At 43.6% G+C, this 21,407-nt stretch overlaps 1 protein-coding gene across 2 annotated transcripts in view; it reads left to right on the top strand.

Annotated features, from left to right (window-relative positions):
* Window positions 1–21,407, top strand: part of LOC126249749 (uncharacterized) — a 535,036-nt gene that overhangs the window by 419,074 nt on the left and 94,555 nt on the right. For both annotated transcript variants that reach the window (XM_049951429.1, XM_049951430.1), the window contains one exon: window positions 20,455–20,593. In XM_049951429.1, the coding sequence (XP_049807386.1) occupies window positions 20,455–20,593 (139 nt within the window). The remainder of the gene's footprint in view (window positions 1–20,454; window positions 20,594–21,407) is intronic.

Raw genomic sequence — 21,407 nt, 5'->3', positions numbered from 1 at the left:
AGATCTTAGTATGAGAAAGATTGTGCAAAAATGGTCCCCAAAAATCTCACACCACAACAGCGAGAAACACGGAAAAATGCGGCAGCCGATTTGTTAGAGCAAACGGAAATCAATCCAGAACTGTTGAGCCGTGTTATCACTGGTGATGAAAGTTGGTTTTTCAGTACAATCCAGAGACAAAACGCCAAAGTTCGCAATGGTGCTCAAAGGGATCACCAAGACCAAAAAAAGCTCGCATGTCAAAGTTAAAAGTGAAATGCATGGTTGTGTGCTTCTTTGATTCCAAGGGAATTGTTCATAAAGAGTGGGTGCCTCCTGGACAAACAGTTAACCAATATTACTACAAAGAAATTTTAGAAAGACTTCGTAAAAGAGTTTTTCATGTCCGTGCCAACATTGCTGATAATTGGATTCTGCATCACGATAATGCGCCATCCCATACTGCTCTGTCAGTACAGCAATTTTTAACCTCAAAACAAATTTCAGTACTACCGTTACTACCTTACTCACCAGATATCGCTTTGTGCGACTTTTTTCTATTTCCAAGAGTCAAAACGGCGGTCAAGGGATACCATTTTCAAACAACACAAGATGTCCAGAAAGCTGTGATGAGGGTCTTGGAAGATATTACAGAAGATGAGTTCCAGAAATGATACCATCAATGGCAGAAGCGCTGGAAAAAGTGTGTGCAATCAGAAGGGAACTACTTTGAACTAGACAACACTAAACTTGACTAAAATGGTAAGCAACAATTTTTTCTCATCAATCTCATTGCTCATTACTTTATTGTCGCACCTCGTATGCCTTACTAGGACTGTTAACAACACCAAACACGAACAATACTACTGCACTCTGAGGGCCGTTCTACTAATCACAGAGAACTGCAACTCAATCATTTACGAGTACATATCCGCCGATGGTGTGTATGTGTACGAAGCTGCATTGACATTCGACCGCGTCTTCTGGGTGGTTCACATTTTTGTCAGACAGTGTATATTAAATCGTCTCACCTCTTGAGTGCACTGATACTTCCAAAAAAAAATCAATCAAATTCTCTTTGTTTGCACATGGTATCAGGAACTGCTGTATAAATAATTTACTAATAATACTGGCGCTCTCAGTTCAACTACGGAATTTAATTGTTTGCGTCTCGATATACGTTTCCTGTTATTCAGTTAAAACGTGGTCATTTATAGGGTTTTCAGGTCCGTTGCTTGCTTATAATGTGAATGTCATCTCTGCATGCAAGTTTCACAACTGTTTTCCCCTTTCTCACTGGTGTTATGAATAAAAAATAAAGGAAACTGGGAAACCATAAGTCACGAACAATGAGACACAATAAGGATGATAATGAAGTCTACTGATACGGCAATATCTTTGGATGTCGATAATACAGACCACGCGCAGGGGAAGGGAGCAAAGGGAAGGACCGTTTCCTCCCTGCCTACCTCATGCGCCGTAGGCATTCTGCTCAGCTACCGTACCTATTGTACGTCCATCAACAGCCGTCGTTTGCTTGCGCCGATAGCTCTAGCTAGTACAGTACATGCTGCTCCAATCCGTACCTGTAGCTGCGATCGTTAAGACACGCTGGTTTGTTGTTAGACTGTTACAGTACATGTAGTGGAAGATATTTAATTTAAATGACAATAAGAACAGGTGAAGTAGTGAGGTGCAGTTACTTATAGCCAGACTGCGTTCCACTGTCATGAGTTAGGTCCTAAATCTCTCCGTGATGTCTGATAAAGCTAAGCAATGAAACAGTGTGTCAGATGGTGGCATTCACTTCGGGTGACCGCATTAGTACGCACAGTGATAAATAGTAAAAAAGAACACCATGTTCTAAGCACGCAATGAAAACCTGTGAATAATCAGTTTTAGGTAGCACGCAGCACTCGTAAGCTCGTCGGACAAAACATTGATCACCTCTCTAAAGAGGGCACTGGTTGCCTTGAGTCACTGTGAATGGTGTAGAACTGGTACCAGCCGGTCCTGAGACCCTCCATTGCTGACATAAGTTATGACAGTGACACAGTGTGTTTGTTACGTGGAATCAGCGCAGTAAGATGGGACGACGTGGAGGCGTGACACAATGACAGAAATGAGCTGTCGCGTTTGGACGTGCCCATCACTACATCGTGGCTGAAGTTAGCGTGCTTCAACGCGGACTGCCCAGTGTGTCTGCAGGGAATGGTGTGCTACTCGCAGCTGTGTAACCCGGGGTGAGAACCGGTGGTCGCAGAAAGATCTTAACCAATCGGAGATGAGTGTTACGCCTTGACAGTGTCGATTGATTTCAAACCCGACGGTAGTTGCTGGTGTCACTAAATGCAGGTCCATGTCAACATGTCTGCGAGGGAACATTAAGAACGGAATTGAATGCAATGGACATTTCGAGTCGGGTACCTCGCAGAACGTCTTGTTTCCAGCTGTACATAAGGTTGCACGTCTTCAGTGGTCCAAAAAACACACAAACCGGAGAGTAACTGATGGTACACGTGTAGTGTGGTCTAACGAGTCGCAGTTTCGCTACTTTTGAAATGACAGAAGGCGTCAAGTACACCGAAGGCCACTGAGGCGTTTATTGCGCAGTGTGTGGAGGTGTTGTTCAGGCGGGAGGTGATTCTGCAATCTTTTGGAGGCTTTTCTCGTACCATGGCTTGAACCCATTCATTCAGGTTACCATCAGTATGAACCAAGATGTTTATTTCAGCATTCTGTGAGACGAAATGTCTCCTTCTCTTCTACATGATCGTCGTGAGTTTCCTGTGAACATTCTTGTCTTCCAAGGCGTCAACAAGGTTGCATTCATTCGCTATTGGTTTGACAAACAGTTAGGCAGCCTATGGCACCTCGAATGGGCCGCCACATTAGCCGATCTTAATTCCATAGATGTCCGTAACCGCACTGTGCAACAGAATAAAAGGATCATTTTTTCGAAACCCGGTAATTGTCTCCCATTGCGACGCAAAGTTTGAATTTTGTCTCAAAGGTGCCTACTGTGCTGCTCTGCAATGTTGCAAACGCATGGTGCTCTGCGACGTCACCCTTGGGCTTGGCTGTGCTTCAAAGAGCAAGGTGTCAACATATGCGAAAAAAGGCCACAGCGGCTTCTCGCGAATGATGCTGTAGTATACATAGAAGTTGCAGCATTAGAAAATTGTTGCGAAATGCAGGAAGATCTGCAGCGGATAGGCACTTGGTGCAGGGAGTGGCAACTGACCCTTAAAATAGATGAATGTAATGTATTGCGAATACATAGATAGAAGCATCCTTTATTGTATGATTATATAATAGCGGAACAAACACTGGTAGCAGTTACTTCTGTAAAATACCTGGGAGTATGCGTGCGGAACGATTTGAAGTGGAATGATCACATAAAATTAATTGTTGGTAAGGCGGGTACCAGGTTGAGATTCATAGGGGAGAGTCCTTAGAAAATGTAGTCCATCAACAAAGGAGGTGGCTTACAAAACACTCGTTCGACCTATACTTGAGTATTGCTCATCAGTGTGGGATCCGTACCAGATCGGGTTGACGGAGGAGATAGAGAAGATCCAAAGAAGAGCGGTGCGTTTCGTCACAGGGTTATTTGGTAACCGTGATAGCGTTACGGAGATGTTTAGCAAACTCAAGTGGCAGACTCTGCAAGAGAAGCGCTCTGCATCGCGGTGTAGCTTGCTCGCCAGGTTTCGAGAGGGTGCGTTTCTGGATGAGGTATCGAATATATTGCTTCCCCCTACTTATAACTCCCGAGGAGATCACGAATGTAAAATTAGAGAGATTCGAGCGCGCACGGAGGCTTTCAGACAGTCGTTCTTCCTGCGAACCATACGCGACTGGAACAGATAAGGGAGGTAATGACAGTGGCACGTAAAGTGCCCTGCGCCACACACCGTTGGGTGGCTTGCGGAGTATAAATGTAGATGTAGATGTAGAAGTTCATATGAACTGTAATGTGGGTTAATGATGTCACATTGGCGCCAATTTTCAACATACTTCTTCCCAACGCCGCTGTGGACGTGTACACAATGAGAAGGTCATCATTATCTCTCTTACACACATCACCCCTTCTTTTGATGTGTCTGCGATGGAGGTCAGAACCGCGACACCGAACGTTGAAATTACGGTGTTTTCTTATGGTTCGCTGAGGAAAGCACTTCAGATCCACCGCCGCTCAGAACCAACACGAACAGGTACAAGGGTATGGTATAAAGGATTTCAGTGAAACCACCCCTTTCCCTAGGGCGCAACAGGTCGACGTTCTAGACAGCGTCTGAAACTTCTGACACCATCAGACGTTTCAGTCCTTCTCTAAAGACATTGGGGGGCTGCATTTCCATTGAACGTGATCACACCGTTTTGGAGTGCAGCGCGACCGCAATTTTTGCTCTCGTGTACATGTTGTAACCACTAGCGACCGTTAAAAACCATTAACGAAATTAGAACGTGATCAGAAGCAGCGAACAGCACTTATGCTATTCCAACACCCTGTTTTCAGCCCTCCTGTAGCGTGAGCGCAACATTCACATGTGGGCAAATAAAACGGCAAAGGGTCCCTCTAACAACCCCCCCCCTCCCCCAGTTCTGCAACATCCTTAGAGTCATCAGCGCACGTTTTTTGCACACGTTGTAAACGAACATTCAGAAATTTCGACAGCAATTCAACAACGAGGTTGTTCTGGCTCCTGTGGGTCAGGCAACCCCTTCGACACTCTCTGGGAAGGGTTTGCCTACCTTCAGGCGCTAGAGCAGTCGTAAGGCTGAGTTAGTATCAAAGTTTTTGACAGGCACCAAGTTGCCTGGGTGGCAGTGAGGTAGAACTGGGGGGGGGGGGGGGAGGGGGGGAAGGGAGTTAGAGGGATAAGGGATTCTCCACCGGTTTATTCACGACATGTTGATGTTACACTCCTGCGTGATCACGCCACAGAAGGGTGGCAAACAGCACGGCTAAAAAATGTATAACTGGGTTTGCTCCTTCTGATCATGTTAAACGTTCATCGAATTGTTTTGAACGATCATAGTGGTTCCAGCCCCTACACATGAGCAAAAATTGCTGTCGCGCCCTTTTTGCCACACCCTTAGACCTTTCCGTGTCGATTCTGAGCGACGGTGTGTCTTAAATGCTTTCCTTGGCCACCCATACGAAGATCGCGTGAGTTCAACGCTGAGTGTCACGGTTCAGAGCGCCTCAGAGATGTTAAAAGAAGGAGCGATATGTGGGTAACAGGGACACTCGCTAGTCGATTCACAGCAAGGAAAGGCAAACGGTGTTCAGAATAAAGACACTTCGACTGTCACAATTGTTTCAGTGAACTGCCAAAGTATTTGTAATACAGTTCCAGAATTTACTGCCCTCCAGGCAGGTTCTCGCTCTCAAATTATTCTTGGGACTGAGAGCTGGCTGATACCCGAAGTGGAAAGCTCTGAGACATTTAGCGAGTCGTGGGACGTATATCGGAAAGACAGATTAAAGGCCATAGAAGGAGGAGTTTTCATTGCAGTTGACAAAAACATTATCTCTATTGCTACATAGAGGAGATAAGTAGTTGTTAGTATCTCACTTAGATAGTGAACTGGCATCACTTAGTTCCAGTAAGATGGATGTAGAGGAATTGTGGATAAAGTTTAAGGAGACTGTAAATCGTGGTATGCAGAGCTATGTGCTTAGTGAGTGGAAAAAGGATGGAAAAGATCCACCATGTTTTAATAACAAAATTCGGAAGATGCCGAAGAAGCAGAGGCTGTTGCATTCTCGGTTCGAAAGATAACGCACAAATGACGACGAGCGAACGTTAGTAGAGATTCATGCGTCTGTAAAAAGATGAACGCGCGAATCATATAACAACTACCACTGTCACACCTTAGCAAAAGATGTGGTAGAGAACCCGAGAAAATTCTGGTCCTATGGATAATCGCTAAGTGGGTCTAAGGCTGCCATTCAGTCCCTTGCTGACCAGTCTGGTGTGACAATTGAAGACAGCAAAACGAAACCCGAAATTTAAATTTCACTTTCAAGGAATCGTTCACGCAGGAGAACCGTACAAATATATCGTCATTTGACCATCGGACACATTCTCATATGGACGACATAGAAATAAGCATACCTGGCGTTGAGAAGCAACTTAAAGATTTGAAAACAAATAAATCACCAGGTCCGGATAGAATCCCAATTCTATTTTACAAAGTGTGCTCTACGGCATTGGCCCCTTGCCTAGCTTGCATTTATCGTCAATCTCTCTCTCAGCACAAAGTTCCAAGAGACTACAAAAAACGCAGGTGACTCCAGTACATAAGAAAGGTAAAAGAAAGGACCCGCAAAATTGCAGACCACTATCCCTAACTTCTGTTTGCTGCAGAATCCTTAAACACATTCTCAGTTCGAATACAATAAATTTTCTTGCGTCTATGCAGCTTATGTCCACGAATCAGTATGGTATCGCTCGTACGAATCTCAGCTTGCCCTTTTCTCACGTGATATACTGAGAACTATGGGTGAAGTGCAACAGGCAGATTCCATATTTCTAGATTTCCGGAAAGCATTCGACACGATGTCCCATTGCAGGCTGTTAACGAAGAGACGAGTATATGGAATAATTTCACAGATATGTGAGTGGCTCGAAGACTTTTTAAGTAATAGAACCCAGTATGTTGTCCTCGACGGCGAGTGTTCATCAGAGACAAGGGGATCGTCAGGAATGCCGAATTCCCCAGGGAAGTGTAACAGGACAGCTCTTGTTCTCTACATACATAAATGATTTGGGCGACAGTCTGCGGTTGTTTGCTGATTATGCCGTGATGTACGGTAAGGTGCCGAAGTTGAGTGACTTCAGGAAGATACAAGACGACAGACACAATTTCCAGTTGGTATGATGAATGGCACCTAGCCCTAAATGTGGAAAACTGTAAGTTAATGCGAATGAGTAGGAAAAATAAACTTTTAATGTTCGTATACAGTATTACTAGTGTCCAGCTTGACACAGTCAAGTCGTTTAAATATCTGGGCGCAACGGTGAAAAGCGATACGAGATGGAAGGAGCATGTGCAAACTGTGTTGGGGAAGGCAAATCGTCTAATTCCGTTTATTGGGATAATTTTAGGAAAGAGTGGCTCACCTGTAAAGGAGACCGCATATAGGACGATGGTGCTACCTACTCTTGAGTACTGCTCGAGTGTTTTGGATCCCTAACATTACAGATTGAAGGAAGACATTGAAGTAATTCAGAGGAGGGCAGTTTCTTTTTTTCCGGTAGGTTCGAACAAACCTTAAGTGTTACGGAGATGCTTCGGAACCACAAATGGTAATCCCTGGAGGGAAGGCGTAATTTTTTTCGGGAAACCCTATTGAGAAAATTTAGAGAACCGACATTTGAAGCTGACTGTCGAACGGGTCTTCTGCCGCCAACATACAAGGCTTGTCCAGAAAGTAAGTTCTGATCAGTCACGAAATGGAAACTACATTGAAAATCAGAAATGTTTTATTTGCGACATTTGGCTCCACCTTCCAGCTACTTCTCCACATAGTCGCCGCTCCAGCTAGAACATCTGTCGCACCGTTATACCAACTTTACAATACTCTCGTCATAGAAGGCAGCCGCCTATGCTTCCCGCCAATTCTCTACTCTCATCTATAGCTCGTTGTCTGTGTGAAAATGTTGTCTTCATAGCCAGTAGTTAATGTGAGCAGAGATGAAACACAGAGGCAGCCAATTACCTGCTGTAGTGTGGATGATCAAACACTTCCCATCGAGAACGCTGCAGGAGCATTTTCATTGCCCCTGCAGATTGCGACCAAGAATTGTCACGAAGTAGGAACCGTATGACAGTTTTGTAATATGGGCTGCATAACATCAGGTGAAATCTCTCACCAGGACCTCATACGTGGCGGGAACACTATTTTCTACGCATCTTTATGTGCTCACCATGCGCTCAGAACAGAAAAGAGCGACGTGATACAATCGACAGGGCTAATAGAGACACTGTCGAACACATATGTGCAAAGCTTTATTAGATTTTCACAGTGGTTTCCTATTCTTGACAGATCGGAACTTACTTTCCGAATATCCCTGGTACATTGCGCGTAAGAACCACGTGATAAGATATGAGAAATGATGGCTCATACGAAGGCGTACTAACAGTCGATTTTCCCTCGCTATATTTGCGAGTGGAACGGGAGGGGAAATGAAAAGTAGTGGTACAGGTTACCCTCCGCCACGCACCTTACGGTGGTTGGCGGAGTATCTATGTTGATGTAGATGTAGTGACCTTTCCATCGTGTGAAACGTCCTCGGTGGCGTTGAGTATAATTGTGGTGAAATTTGGTGCCAGTGTGACATCATTAACCCACCCTACAGCTCACATGAACTTTTGAGCTATGATCTTTTTCCGCGTGTGTTGAGATCTTGTTGTTTGAATTATCGCCAAGCTGCAGGGTAACGTCGCAGGGCGCCACGCTTTTGGAATATTACAGAGGAAGGTTGTAGGCGCCTTTGAGTAAATTTCAGACTTATACGTAGGAATGGGAGACAATTACGGGGTTTCGAAAGACTGATCCTTTAATTTTGTTGCCAAGTGCATTTGGAAAAATGTGTGAAAGGCAGCAATCTATGTCCCTAGAATTTGTAGCTGTGCGGGACCTAATCATCAGTGAGTAGCTTTACCGAGATATAGCATACCTGAAGATATTTGTGGCCTTTCTTTCTCGCCCATTTGAGGCCATTATGAAGTCTAGATGCAGTGTTATTCAGCGATAGTGTTGTATCTTCTGGGTGGGCCAATTTTATGTTCATTATACTTCCTCCTCAAAGGAGAAGTACCAGTGCTCGTGAAGAAATACGAATACAAACGTTACAAGAAAACGACTAAACCTAGTCGTCGACGTACTGTACGCAATAGTACTCATTTTCTTTTATACTTTCTCTTCTAAAGACGCTGTGGCACACCTTAAGGTTAAACTAGTGAAAACGGCACAACATATGCAAACCAAAAACTGTTCGCTACCACCTCTGCTTTTTCTCGTGGTGAAATCTATTTCTGGCATTAGAACGAAAACCTGAACAGTGAACAAAGTCGTAATTTTTGGAACAGTGCTAAATAACATGGAGAAAAAATCATCGACCATGCAGGTAGTAATGACATTATGAAGTGTAAACTTCTCAAAAGGAAGAGAGACCTTATCATATTGCATAACGTTCTAGTAGTAATGCAGTCAGCGGAAATCAACGAATTGCTGCGTGAATTAAATGGATATTTCTTCTACTTGCTGTTCTCTTTGTTGAAGGATATTTAAATTTTTCTTTATGGACGTTTCAACACAAACAGTGTGTCACATCCCTCCTCACAATACTTTGTGGAGACGTGTCGACTTTTTCACATAATATGACGGCCAAAATCAATATGTTGCCAACTCTTCATCCCTTTCTGGCCACATAGAAAATGTGAAATAATCACGAAAGCTGTATCAAGGGGATCGTTAATGGATCCGCTCTCGTTCTCCCTATACAGGGTTATTCGTAAGTACCTCCAGTGCTTTAGAAGACAGCTGCACGAACACTACAATACGTACAGAAAAATGACACATATCAGTAGATAGAGCATCTCTCCAAGCGCCTGTAGATAGGCAGCTCAATGAACAGCTTTCAAAAGCGGAGTGTTGGCACTGCCCCTCCTCAGCCAGCAGCAACTTTATTGAACTGCAGGTACGTGCTCTTCCACCTGTATTGACGTTTACCGCATCACAAATACTGGCTGCTATGTGAGTTAAAAACTTGGGCACATGCTCTATCCAACGATATGTGTCTATTTTCTGTACATCTTGTAGTTCTCGTGCAGTCGTCTTCTGACACCCTACAGGTACTTATGAATAAGTATGTATACCATCATGTGTCCAGCAAGTATGCATAGTTCCTTTACTGATAATGCAAGTATTTAAGAAAGAATATTGAAGAAAATTCAACAATAGAATATGTAAATAAAATTTCCTTTAAAATTAATAACTGGCTTCTTGCAAATGACCCGTCATTGGACTAAGACAAAAGACAAAAAATGCAATTCTGTACTCCACAAAGCCGGACGACACCATCAGAAATCATGAAAAAATGAAGCATAACATTTTAAATTCTTAGGTGTGTGTATTCGTAAGAAGCTGAGCTGGAAGTCACAGGTTAGAGATGCTCTTAAATGTCGAAGCTCTGCAGATTTTGTCTTACGTTTAATATTAGATTTGGGAGATGAAAAGGTCAAAAAGTTTACTTACTTTTCCCGCTTTCAACCACTACTGTCTTATGGCATCATATCGTAGGGTACCTCGTCACTCAGGAAGAAAGTGCGCATGTGTTGTGCAGAAGCGTTCAATAAAGATAATGTGTGGTATCCGCTTCAGACCCTCTTGTAGAAAGCACCTCAAACAGTCCGAGATTCTGGTAACAGCCTCACAGTACATCTACTCCCTTGTGAAGGTTGTTGTCAACAGTCAACCACAATCTGCAAATAACAGCAACGTTCATAACAGCAAAATGGTTCAAATGGCTGTAAGCACTATGGGACTTAACATCTGAGGTCATCAGTCCGGCCGGCCGCGGTGGCCGAGCGGTTCTAGGCGCTTCAGTTCGGAACCGCGCGACTGCTACGGTCGCAGGTTCGAATCCTGCCTCGGCCATGGATGTGTGTGATGTCCTTAGGTTAGTTAGGTTTAAGTAGTTCTACGTTCTAGGGGACTGATGACCTCAGATGTTAAGTTCCATAGTGCTCAGAGCCATTTGAACCATTTTTTTCATCAGTCTCCTAGACTTAGAACTACTTAAACCTAACTAACCTAAGGACATCACACACATCCATGCCCGAGGCAGGATTTGAACCTGCGACCGTAGCAGCAGCACCGTGCCGGACTGAAGAGCCTCGAACCGCTCGACCACAGCGGCCGGCTTCATAACACCAGAATAAAAAATGACTTATACTACTCGTTCCGCCACCTCACTTTCAAACCCCTATCACAGAGCAGAGACTGTGTAAAAAGAAACAAATATATCTTTTATTGACACTTCACATCTCATTTTTAATCGGTGCTGTATCACCTTAATATGACGTGACACGTTTTTATATCTACAATCTGCGGACAGTGATCCTCCTTTTCAGGGAAGCACCGTCATCACACAACGGGCATAGTTAGTGATTCTGTGAACCTTGGACGATCAGCTTTGAACAGACAGCTGGAATAGTCGAAAGAATATGTACTCATTATCTATTTATTTAGTTGTTCTGTATTATAACCGAAATTGTAGCCTATCATCTGGTGTTCTGAAGTATAAGGGGCAGTCAATTGAAATGAGACAATGGAAAAAGTAAGCAAACTGTTTATTACTTCAAAAGTAATCGAAGTAACTGTTAATACAGTTATCCCACTGTGAGACAAGATGGTCCGTGCCTCATGGAAAAAGATTGTAATTGCTTATGGAACCATAATTGAGCCCAAGCTTGCATCTCCTCGTCCGAAGCAAATCAACGGCCACGAATGTCTTTCTTCAGGGCTCAAAAAATGTAAAAATCACATGAAGTTAAATCAGTACTGTATGAGGGATTTGTAATATCTGCCCAGAAAAACTTCTGCGGCTTCCTCTAAACAACCATGGCAACATGTGGGCCCATCCACGGTGTAGGAAACGAATGGCATTCGAAACAGCTTCCACTCATCTCAGAATGGATAAATACAGGTCCTATATGGCTTTCAAGGGAAACTTATACTATTCTTCCTGCACGATAGTGGCAAGTTCACCTAATGATGATGGTGGTGAACAGCAATCACGAACCCTTCTTTCCGAAGTAGACCACAAATGTTAAATAATACTGAGATCTGGTAACTGTGGTGGCCAGTGGAGATGCGACCATTCATTCCATTGCACACAAAACTAGTTCTGTACTATCGGAGCTGTGCGAACAGGGGTTCTGTCGCCTTGGAATACAGCATCACCATTGGGAAAGAAACATTGCATCTTAGGATGGGTCTGATCAACCAAAATGGTCACATAACACTTGGCAGTAATGCGACCTTGCAGAGTAAGAATGGGGACCATGGAACACCACGATACCGCTACCCAAATTAGATTAGATTAGATTAGATTAGTACTTGTTCCATAGATCATGAATACAACACTTCGTAATGATGTGGAACGTGTCAGGTTAATAAAAGGTATCTATACATGATATTACATTACACAAAATATTACATGACACTTAATATTTTTAATTTTTTGTGGCGGGGGGGTGTGGAAATTACCCACTTACTATATCCAAAAATACATCTAATGATTAGAAGGAACTGCCATTCATAAATTCTTTTAATTTCCTTTTAAATGCTATATGGCTATCTGTCATACTTTTGATGCTATTAGATAAGTGACCAAAGACTTTTGTGGCAGCATAATGTTACCCCTTCTGAGTAAAAGTTAGATTTAACCTTGAGTAGTGAAGATCATCCTTTCTTCTAGTGTTGTAGCCATGTACACTGCTATTACTTTTGAATTCGTTCGTATTGTTAATAACAAATTTCATAAGTGAATATATATATTGTGAGGCTACAGTGAAGATCCCTAGATCTTTAAATAAGGGTCTGCAGGATGATCTTGGATGAGCTCCAGCAATTATTCTGATTGCACGCTTTTGTGCAATGAACACTCTTTTACTCAATGATGAGTTACCCCAGAATATGATACCATAAGAAAGCAGAGAATGAAAATAGGCGTGGTAAGCTAATTTACTGAGATGTATATAGCCAAAATTTGCAATGACCCTAGTAGCATAAGTAGCTGAACTCAAACGTTTCAGCAGATCTTCAGCGTGTTTTTTCCAGTTCAACCCCTCATCAATGCATACACCTATAAATTTTGTATATTCTACCTTAGCTACCGGTTTCTGATCGAAGTCCATATTTATTATTTGTGTCATTCCATTTACCGTGTGGAACTGTATATACTGTGTTTTGTCGAAGTTTAATGAGCGCCCATTTGCAGAGAACCTATTAATGATTTTCTGAAAAACATCGTTTACAATTACATCAGTGAATTCATGTCTGTTGGGTGTGATAGATATACTTGTATCATCGGCAAAAAGTACCAGCTTTGCGTCTTCGTGAATGTAGAATGGCAAGTCATTAATATATATTAAGAACAGCAGAGGACCCAAGGCCGAACCTTGCAGCACCTCATTCTTGATTGTTCATCAGTTTGAGAAATCACCAGTTTTTTGCATATTTTGTGAACTGCTTATTTCAACTTTCTGCATTCTTTCAGTTAGGTATGATTTAAACCATTTGAGCGCTCTCCCATTCATAGCATAGTACTTGAGCTTATCTAGAAGTATTCTATGAATTACACAATCAAAAGCCTTTGAGAGATCATAAAAAATCCCAAAGAGTGACTTCCGGTTACTCAGAGCATTTAATATTTCATTAGTGAAAGTATATATAGCATTCTCCGTTGAAAAACCTTTCTGGAAACCAAACTAACATTCTGTTAAAACTTTATTTTTACAAAGTTGTGAAGCTACTGTATAATACATTACTTTTTCAAGAATTTTGGATAAGGCAGTTAGAAGAAAGATTGGGCGGTAGTTGTTGACATCAGACGTATCCCCTTTTCTATGCAGTGGTTTAACAATGTCATACTTCAGTCTATCTGGGAAAATACTCTGCTTCAGAGGGCTATTACATACACTCCTAGAAATGGAAAAAAGAACACATTGACACCGGTGTGTCAGACCCACCATACTTGCTCCGGACACTGCGAGAGGGCTGTACAAGCAATGATCACACGCACGGCACAGCGGACACACCAGGAACCGCGGTGTTGGCCGTCGAATGGCGCTAGCTGCGCAGCATTTGTGCACCGCCGCCGTCAGTGTCAGCCAGTTTGCCGTGGCATACGGAGCTCCATCGCAGTCTTTAACACTGGTAGCATGCCGCGACAGCGTGGACGTGAACCGTATGTGCAGCTGACGGACTTTGAGCGAGGGCGTATAGTGGGCATGCGGGAGGCCGGGTGGACGTACAGCCGAATTGCTCAACACGTGGGGCGTGAGGTCTCCACAGTACATCGATGTTGTCGCCAGTGGTCGGCGGAAGGTGCACGTGCCCGTCGACCTGGGACCGGACCGCAGCGACGCACGGATGCACGCCAAGACCGTAGGATCCTACGCAGTGCCGTAGGGGACCGCACCGCCACTTCCCAGCAAATTAGGGACACTGTTGCTCCTGGGGTATCTGCGAGGACCATTCGCAACCGTCTCCATGAAGCTGGGCTACGGTCCCGCACACCGTTAGGCCGTCTTCCGCTCACGCCCCAACATCGTGCAGCCCGCCTCCAGTGGTGTCGCGACAGGCGTGAATGGAGGGACGAATGGAGACGTGTCGTCTTCAGCGATGAGAGTCGCTTCTGCCTTGGTGCCAATGATGGTCGTATGCGTGTTTGGCGCCGTGCAGGTGAGCGCCACAATCAGGACTGCATACGACCGAGGCACACAGGGCCAACACCCGGCATCATGGTGTGGGGAGTGATCTCCTACACTGGCCGTACACCACTGGTGATCGTCGAGGGGACACTGAATAGTGCACGGTACATCCAAACCGTCATCGAACCCATCGTTCTACCATTCCTAGACCGGCAAGGGAACTTGCTGTTCCAACAGGACAATGCACGTCCGCATGTATCCCGTGCCACCCAACGTGCTCTAGAAGGTGTAAGTCAACTACCCTGGCCAGCAAGATCTCCGGATCTGTCCCCCATTGAGCATGTTTGGGTCTGGATGAAGCGTCGTCTCACGCGGTCTGCACGTCCAGCACGAACGCTGGTCCAACTGAGGCGCCAGGTGGAAATGGCATGGCAAGCCGTTCCACAGGACTACATCCAGCATCTCTACGATCGTCTCCATGGGAGAATAGCAGCCTGCATTGCTGCGAAAGGTGGATATACACTGTACTAGTGCCGACATTGTGCATGCTCTGTTGCCTGTGTCTATGTGCCTGTGGTTCTGTCAGTGTGATCATGTGATGTATCTGACCCCAGGAATGTGTCAATAAAGTTTCCCCTTCCTGGGACAATGAATTCACGGTGTTCTTATTTCAATTTCCAGGAGTGTATTTGAAATTCTGAAGGTAGCAGGGGTAAAATACAGGGAGTGAAATGCTATTTACAACTGCAACGAAACCAGGCATCACTTATAACAGTCGAAGAGCATAAAAGAGAAGCACTGGTTGAGAAGGGAGTGAGACAACGTTGTAGCCAATCCCGGATGTTATCCAGTCTCCACACTAAGAAAGCAGTAAAGGAAAACAAAGAAAAATGTCGAGTGGGAATTAACGTTCAGGAAGAAGAATTAAAACTTGGAGGTTTGCCGATGACATTTTAATTCTGTCAGAGATAGCAAACGACTTGTAAGAACAATTGAACGGAATTGACAGTGTCCTGAAATGAGGACGTAGTATGTCATCAAAGTAAGTAAAACAAGGATAATGAAATGCAGTCGAATGAAATGAGGTGATGCTGAGGAAATTAGATTGAAAAAAGAGACACTAAAACCAATACATGAGTTTTGGTATTTGGTCAGCAAAATAACTGATGATGACCGAATTAGAGAGGATATCAAAACGTAGACTGGTGATTGCAAGAAAAGCGTTTCTGAAGAACATAAATTTGTCAACATCGTATGCCCTTTCTGAAAGTATTTGTATCGAGTGCAGCCAGATATGAAAGTGAAACATGGACGATAAACTGGTTGACAAGAAGAGAAAATAAGCTTTTGAAACGTGGCGCTACAGAAGAATACTGAATATTAGTTGGGCAGATCACGTAACTAATGGAGAGGTACTGAACAGAAGTGTGGAGAAACGAAATTTGTGGCACAACCTGTATAGGAGAAGTGATCGGTTGATAGCACACATCCTGAGTCACCAAGGTATCGCCAATTTAGTATTGGAAGGAAGCATAGGAGGTAAAAATCGTAGAGGGATACCAAGAGATCAATAAAGTCCGCAGCTCGTGGTCGTGCGGTAGCGTTTTCGCTACCCGCGCCCGGGTTCCCGGGTTCGATTCCCGGCGGGGTCAGGGATTTTTCTCTGCCTCGTGATGACTGGGTGTTGTGTGATGTCCTTAGGTTAGTTAGGTTTAAGTAGTTCTAAGTTCTATGGGACTGATGACCATAGATGTCAAGTCCCATAGTGCTCAGAGCCATTTGAACCAATAAAGTAAGCATATTGAGATCGACGTAGGTTACAGTAGTTATTCGGGGATGGAGAGTCTTTTACAGGATAGAGTAGCGTGGGGAGCTGCATCAAACCAGTCTGCCGTGGGAAAGTTAACTGATTTGTGCTATGTAGTCAACAAAATGCAGGAGCAAGGTCCTGCGGGTAATGCTATACCTACCGGTGTGCGTAAAAGGAGACTAGATATTTGAAAAGAAGCTAAAATTGTCCTATCGAACTTACTGAGTTTTTTACTGATCTGGCCAACAATGAAGAAGCCGGGAATAACATAAATTTTCCGCTAATTCTTCAACTGACAGCAAAAGAATATGCTAATTCCGAGTCGACTGTAGGCCGTATTAACAGAGAAACAGTATCGGCAGTGTCTCCAGATGCTAACTCGGGTGTTGAATCTCCAAGACAGTGATATAAACGAGAACGGGAATCTACAGAATTTGACGATTTTCTTCGATGAGCTCATGGGCAGAACTGTACTTGGTTACTATGACAGTGAATAGTATGTGACGACTAGAAAAATACAGAGAGGCTTCCGTGAAGAAATTAATACTATGCCTCAGAGACCTCCGTTCGTCTTCTCGCCTCACTTGTTTTTTTGTTCCGAAAGTATTATGAGAGATGAAAATTTTGATGGAATTCAGAGTCACAGCAGCGCAAGAGCGATGTTTTTGCGTACAGTGCACTTATTGCGTACTGAGAACAACAGGCCTGCAGTATACTTAGATGAAACTTCGGTTTCGCAAAATCGCACCAATAAGTAGTTTTGAATTACTGAATGGAGGTATGTCGTATACTGTAACTAGCTGAGCACCTTGATCAGAAAGGCCATTCCCCACAGTACAAGAATTTATGTTTTTAAACTTACCTTGGCCTATAAAAGTGTTATCTATCAATGTGCTGCTGTCCTTTACTACCCGAGTAGGAAAATCAATGACAGATGTCAAACTGAAAGACCCGAGCAAGACTTCCATGTCACTCTTCCTATTACACTCTTTCAGTAAATCAACATTGAAATCCCCACAAATAATAATTTGCTTTCCCCTGTCTGACAGATAGCACAACAAGGCATCCAAGTTTTCCAGGAATAAATGAAAGTTTCCTGAAGGGGACCTATATACTGTTAGAATTACAAAACAGCCCTCCTTCAGTTTAAATTGACAGGCACATGCTTCTATATGTTGCTCTAGACAAAACTTTTTTGTATCTAAGCTTTTTACACAGTGATAACTTTTGACATATATGGTAACTCCTCCTCTCACCTTATTCTCTCTACTCATATGTGCAGCTAGTTTATAACCACTGATATTTACCTTTTCCATGTCAGACCCAATGTGATACTCAGACAGGCATAGTATATCTATTACATTATCAGATTCAATGTCATCTAAACAAACCAGGAGCTCATCGACTATATTCTTCAATCCCGGAATATTTTGGTGAAAAATGAGCACATTATTTTTTACTTTACTTTTGTGAGAATCTAATTTTTTCTTTAATCCACCAATATTTTGGTTAAATATGGTAACATTACTATTTACTTTACTGTTGTGAGAATCTTGTGAGATATGGACCTCTTTAGCACCTGCCTGCCTGAACCTCTCATCGGACACTGATATTAGTCTAAAAAAGAGGTACATCCATGAGTACTAGTGTCCCCCCTTATGGATTTCGCTAACAACCCTGCCACTTTATCCTATTGAGGTGTAGGCCATGCCTTCTGAAATCCCCCCTATCAATAGCCTCGACAGGAACCAATCCAGTGTCTGACAGAGTGGCCGCCCTACGCAACTGGTGCAACTCCATAATTACCCTCCTGGCAGTGCGGTTCAACTGGGGCTGATCATGCCGCACGAAAGCAGGCACCAGCCCAACAATGGTATGGGTCGTTGCAAAGGCTGTTTTCAACAGGTCACACTAAATACTGTAGACCTGACCCCTATCAATACTGTTTCCCACTCCACCCACGATCATCACATGATCCTCCTTTGAGAAACCCTTGCACAAGGAACCTATATCCTCTACCACCTGTCTAAGACATGCACTTGGCTTGAAAACGTTTGTGACCTGGTACCTGTCACCTAATTTGTCCTGCAAAATCTGGCCCACACCTCTTCCATGGCTGCTACCTAGCAACAGAACTATCCTCTTACTTTCTATTTTTTTTCTTTGAAACAGTTGGTTTCCTAGTGAGGTTCTGTTGCATCTTAACTACATCTACTTCTACTGGAGCCTCTTCCTTACTTAACTGTGGTAGCAAGGCAAATCTATTGGTTGTGCCAATTGGGAAACTGTTAGACACTGTTCTCTTTCTGTGGCCCCTGTTCCCAGCGACCACTTCCCGCCGCTGTTTACTCTCCTCCCCCCTTAACCTCTTCAGTTCCTCCTTCGCTCTGTCCAAATTAGCCGCAAGGGCTCTAATTTTCTCCTCCTGTTCAGCTATAATCCTAACCCTGCAAAAGAGTGGAAGAGTCTCGTTTGCTCCCCCAATTCCTACACCGCTAAAATTTCCCCAATAAAATCACCTGTCACAACAGCTGCACAAAACCCCTAAACTAACTTTCCTACTGCAGCTCACTCACTTAGTATCCATGGGAGTTTGGTAATTAGTTAAGAGATTTACTAAGTGATAGCGATAATATATTAAATTTAGATGTAAAAGGACACTAAATATGTTTTGGAAACTAGTATGTAAGTAAACTATTAGCAAATGAACTTAAAATTGTGGTATAACGCTAAATATGCAAGTTCAAAAATTAGACCTAAACAGCCGAATGTATCCAAAACGAACTTTTTGCGATTACTGGAAGAATACGCAAATAAAAGAAAAACCTTTAATGGCAAGCTTGAAGAGCACACTAATGAACGTATTTAATTAGTTAATCTGTATAAAATGCTATCACCGAAGCCCCGCCACTTTTGTCTCTTGGGACGTAACCTCACCCAGAAGCTGGAAAGAATGTGAAGCAAAACTCATCTGACCAAATGACATTCTTCCATTGCTCCACAGCCCAGGTTTTATATATTTGGTACTGCGTTTTCCTGTTACAGGTATTTGCATCTCTGATGTATTGTTTCGGCCAGCTCGCCCTGCAATTCCCAGCTTATGGAGCTCCCGTTGTGTAGTTTTGGTGCTGCTAGGGTTCGCATTTAGGACGTTCCATTCTGCAGTGACATTTGCAGCTTTCATCCTCTTATTTTTCGACACAATCCTCTTCAATGACTGTCCGTTACAAACACTCAACACCCACTGTCGTCTGCGCTGTGACTTAGCGGACGAAGTTTTTCCGATTTACTTGTATGTGGTATCAATCTTCGATACGGTGCTTCCTGTAACACCAAACACTTCGGCTACCTTCGTTACGGAAGCAGCTACCATACAAGCACCATCAATTTTCGTACGTTCGAATTCACTTTGCTCCGACGTAATGCACTCACAGCCACAAAGCACACCGTTCTGACCAGGACTGACGTTTGCGACAAATGAAGACGTTGTACAGATGCCGTTCGTGGTCAAATACAATAGCACAACCTGCAGGCTTGGCTAGCATCTGTCCAAACGTATATTTCTCGCAGTGTTTACATATTTTCGTCCAACTCCTGCAAATTTAGGCGTGTCTCAGGGAAGTATATTGGAAGCGTTGCTGTTCATGTTGTATATTAATGACATGGCACACAATATTAACAGTAGCCTCAGACTTCTGTAGATGAAGCAGTTACTTGTATTGAAGTATCTCCACAAAAGAAGCTGCACAAATATCCGGTCAGATCTTGAGACGAGCACTTAAGACGGAGCTCCTTCAAGGAAATAAAACCAAAAACCATGGTGGTGATCTCCGCTCCCTTGCCGCCCTTCAGGGCTAATGATAGGGCGGGGGGCGGAGAGGGGGCTTACTGTTTCATTCTAATTTTCTCACATTTGCGCATATGAGTCCCGCCCTCCAGGTGACGTCACTCAGTCGACCAGTAACAAGTTTGAACATCACTATAAAGGAGGCAGACTTTGCTCCAGGCGGATTGCCATCTCCTGACGAAGAAGCGTATGGGTACTTTCGAAAGCTCGAGTTTTAGTTCAGATTTGATGCGGACTGTACAACGAGAGAATCTTATGCGTTTAACCTCGCTTTGAATTCACTCAATCAATAATCGTGAAAGTTGCATTTTATATTTGAGAATTTGGACACTGAGATGGAGTACTGAAATGTTTTCAGACTGCTTCTGGAGGGTGCGCAGCGGACAGAGGCTGCACCCCTCCGTGGTGCGGGACTCGCTTAGCGCCCACTCGCTGGGCCAGTGCGAGCGTGACTGCCTCAACGCGCGCTTCTTCACCTGCCGCACTTTCAGCTACCGGTGAGTACTCCTGTGCCCTCTCCTCTTATCATTTGAGTTTGTTGCTTTAAACATTCTTTTTTTTATTCCCTCTCCCTAGAGAATGGATGCGCCAAAGCGGCGTTTCGGTGTTCGTTGTAGGTAATTGTTTTCCTATCGGCGTATGCGGAGCCAGAGACAGGAGTTACTGCGGAGAACTTTTCTGTCCCTTAGAACCAGATAAGCATCTAACTACACCATCCTGATCAGCTTAAAATGTTGTGTTAATTGTCGTTGCTGTTTTGGTGCTGGTGGTCTTCAGTCCGAAAACTGGTTTGATGCAGCTCTCCACGTTAATGCGTCCTGTGTAAGCCTCTTCGCTCACTCATTCAACTACTGCTACACTTTCATGGCCATCGACTCTTATTACCTCAGTCTGGAGAAATTGTAGACAATCTTTCCCACCTGAATTTTATACTGCAACTTCCAGAATTTCAAAGGATGTATTCTAGACAATAAAATCAAAAGTGTACTCTAAATCTGCAAATGCAATAAACTTAGACTAAAGAAAGGGAAACCTATCTTCCAAGAGAAATAGTAGAACCCGTATTGTCTCCCGTGTTCCTTCTTTTCTCCGGAAATCATTCTAATCTTCCACGAGGTCGGGTTCTACCAGCTGTTCCATTCTCCTGCTAATAATTCGTGTCAGTATTTTGCAGCCATGACTTATTAATCCGATGGTTCGGTAATATTCACTCTTGTCAACATCTGTCTTCTCTGGAACTGGAATCATTACATTCTTCTTTAAATCTGACTGTATTGCACCAGTCTCAATAATCTTGTATACCAGGTGGAA

The sequence above is a fragment of the Schistocerca nitens genome, chromosome 3 (assembly GCF_023898315.1).
Source record: "Schistocerca nitens isolate TAMUIC-IGC-003100 chromosome 3, iqSchNite1.1, whole genome shotgun sequence".
Taxonomy (NCBI): domain Eukaryota; kingdom Metazoa; phylum Arthropoda; class Insecta; order Orthoptera; family Acrididae; genus Schistocerca; species Schistocerca nitens.
This window is presented reverse-complemented; position numbering and strand designations above follow the sequence as displayed.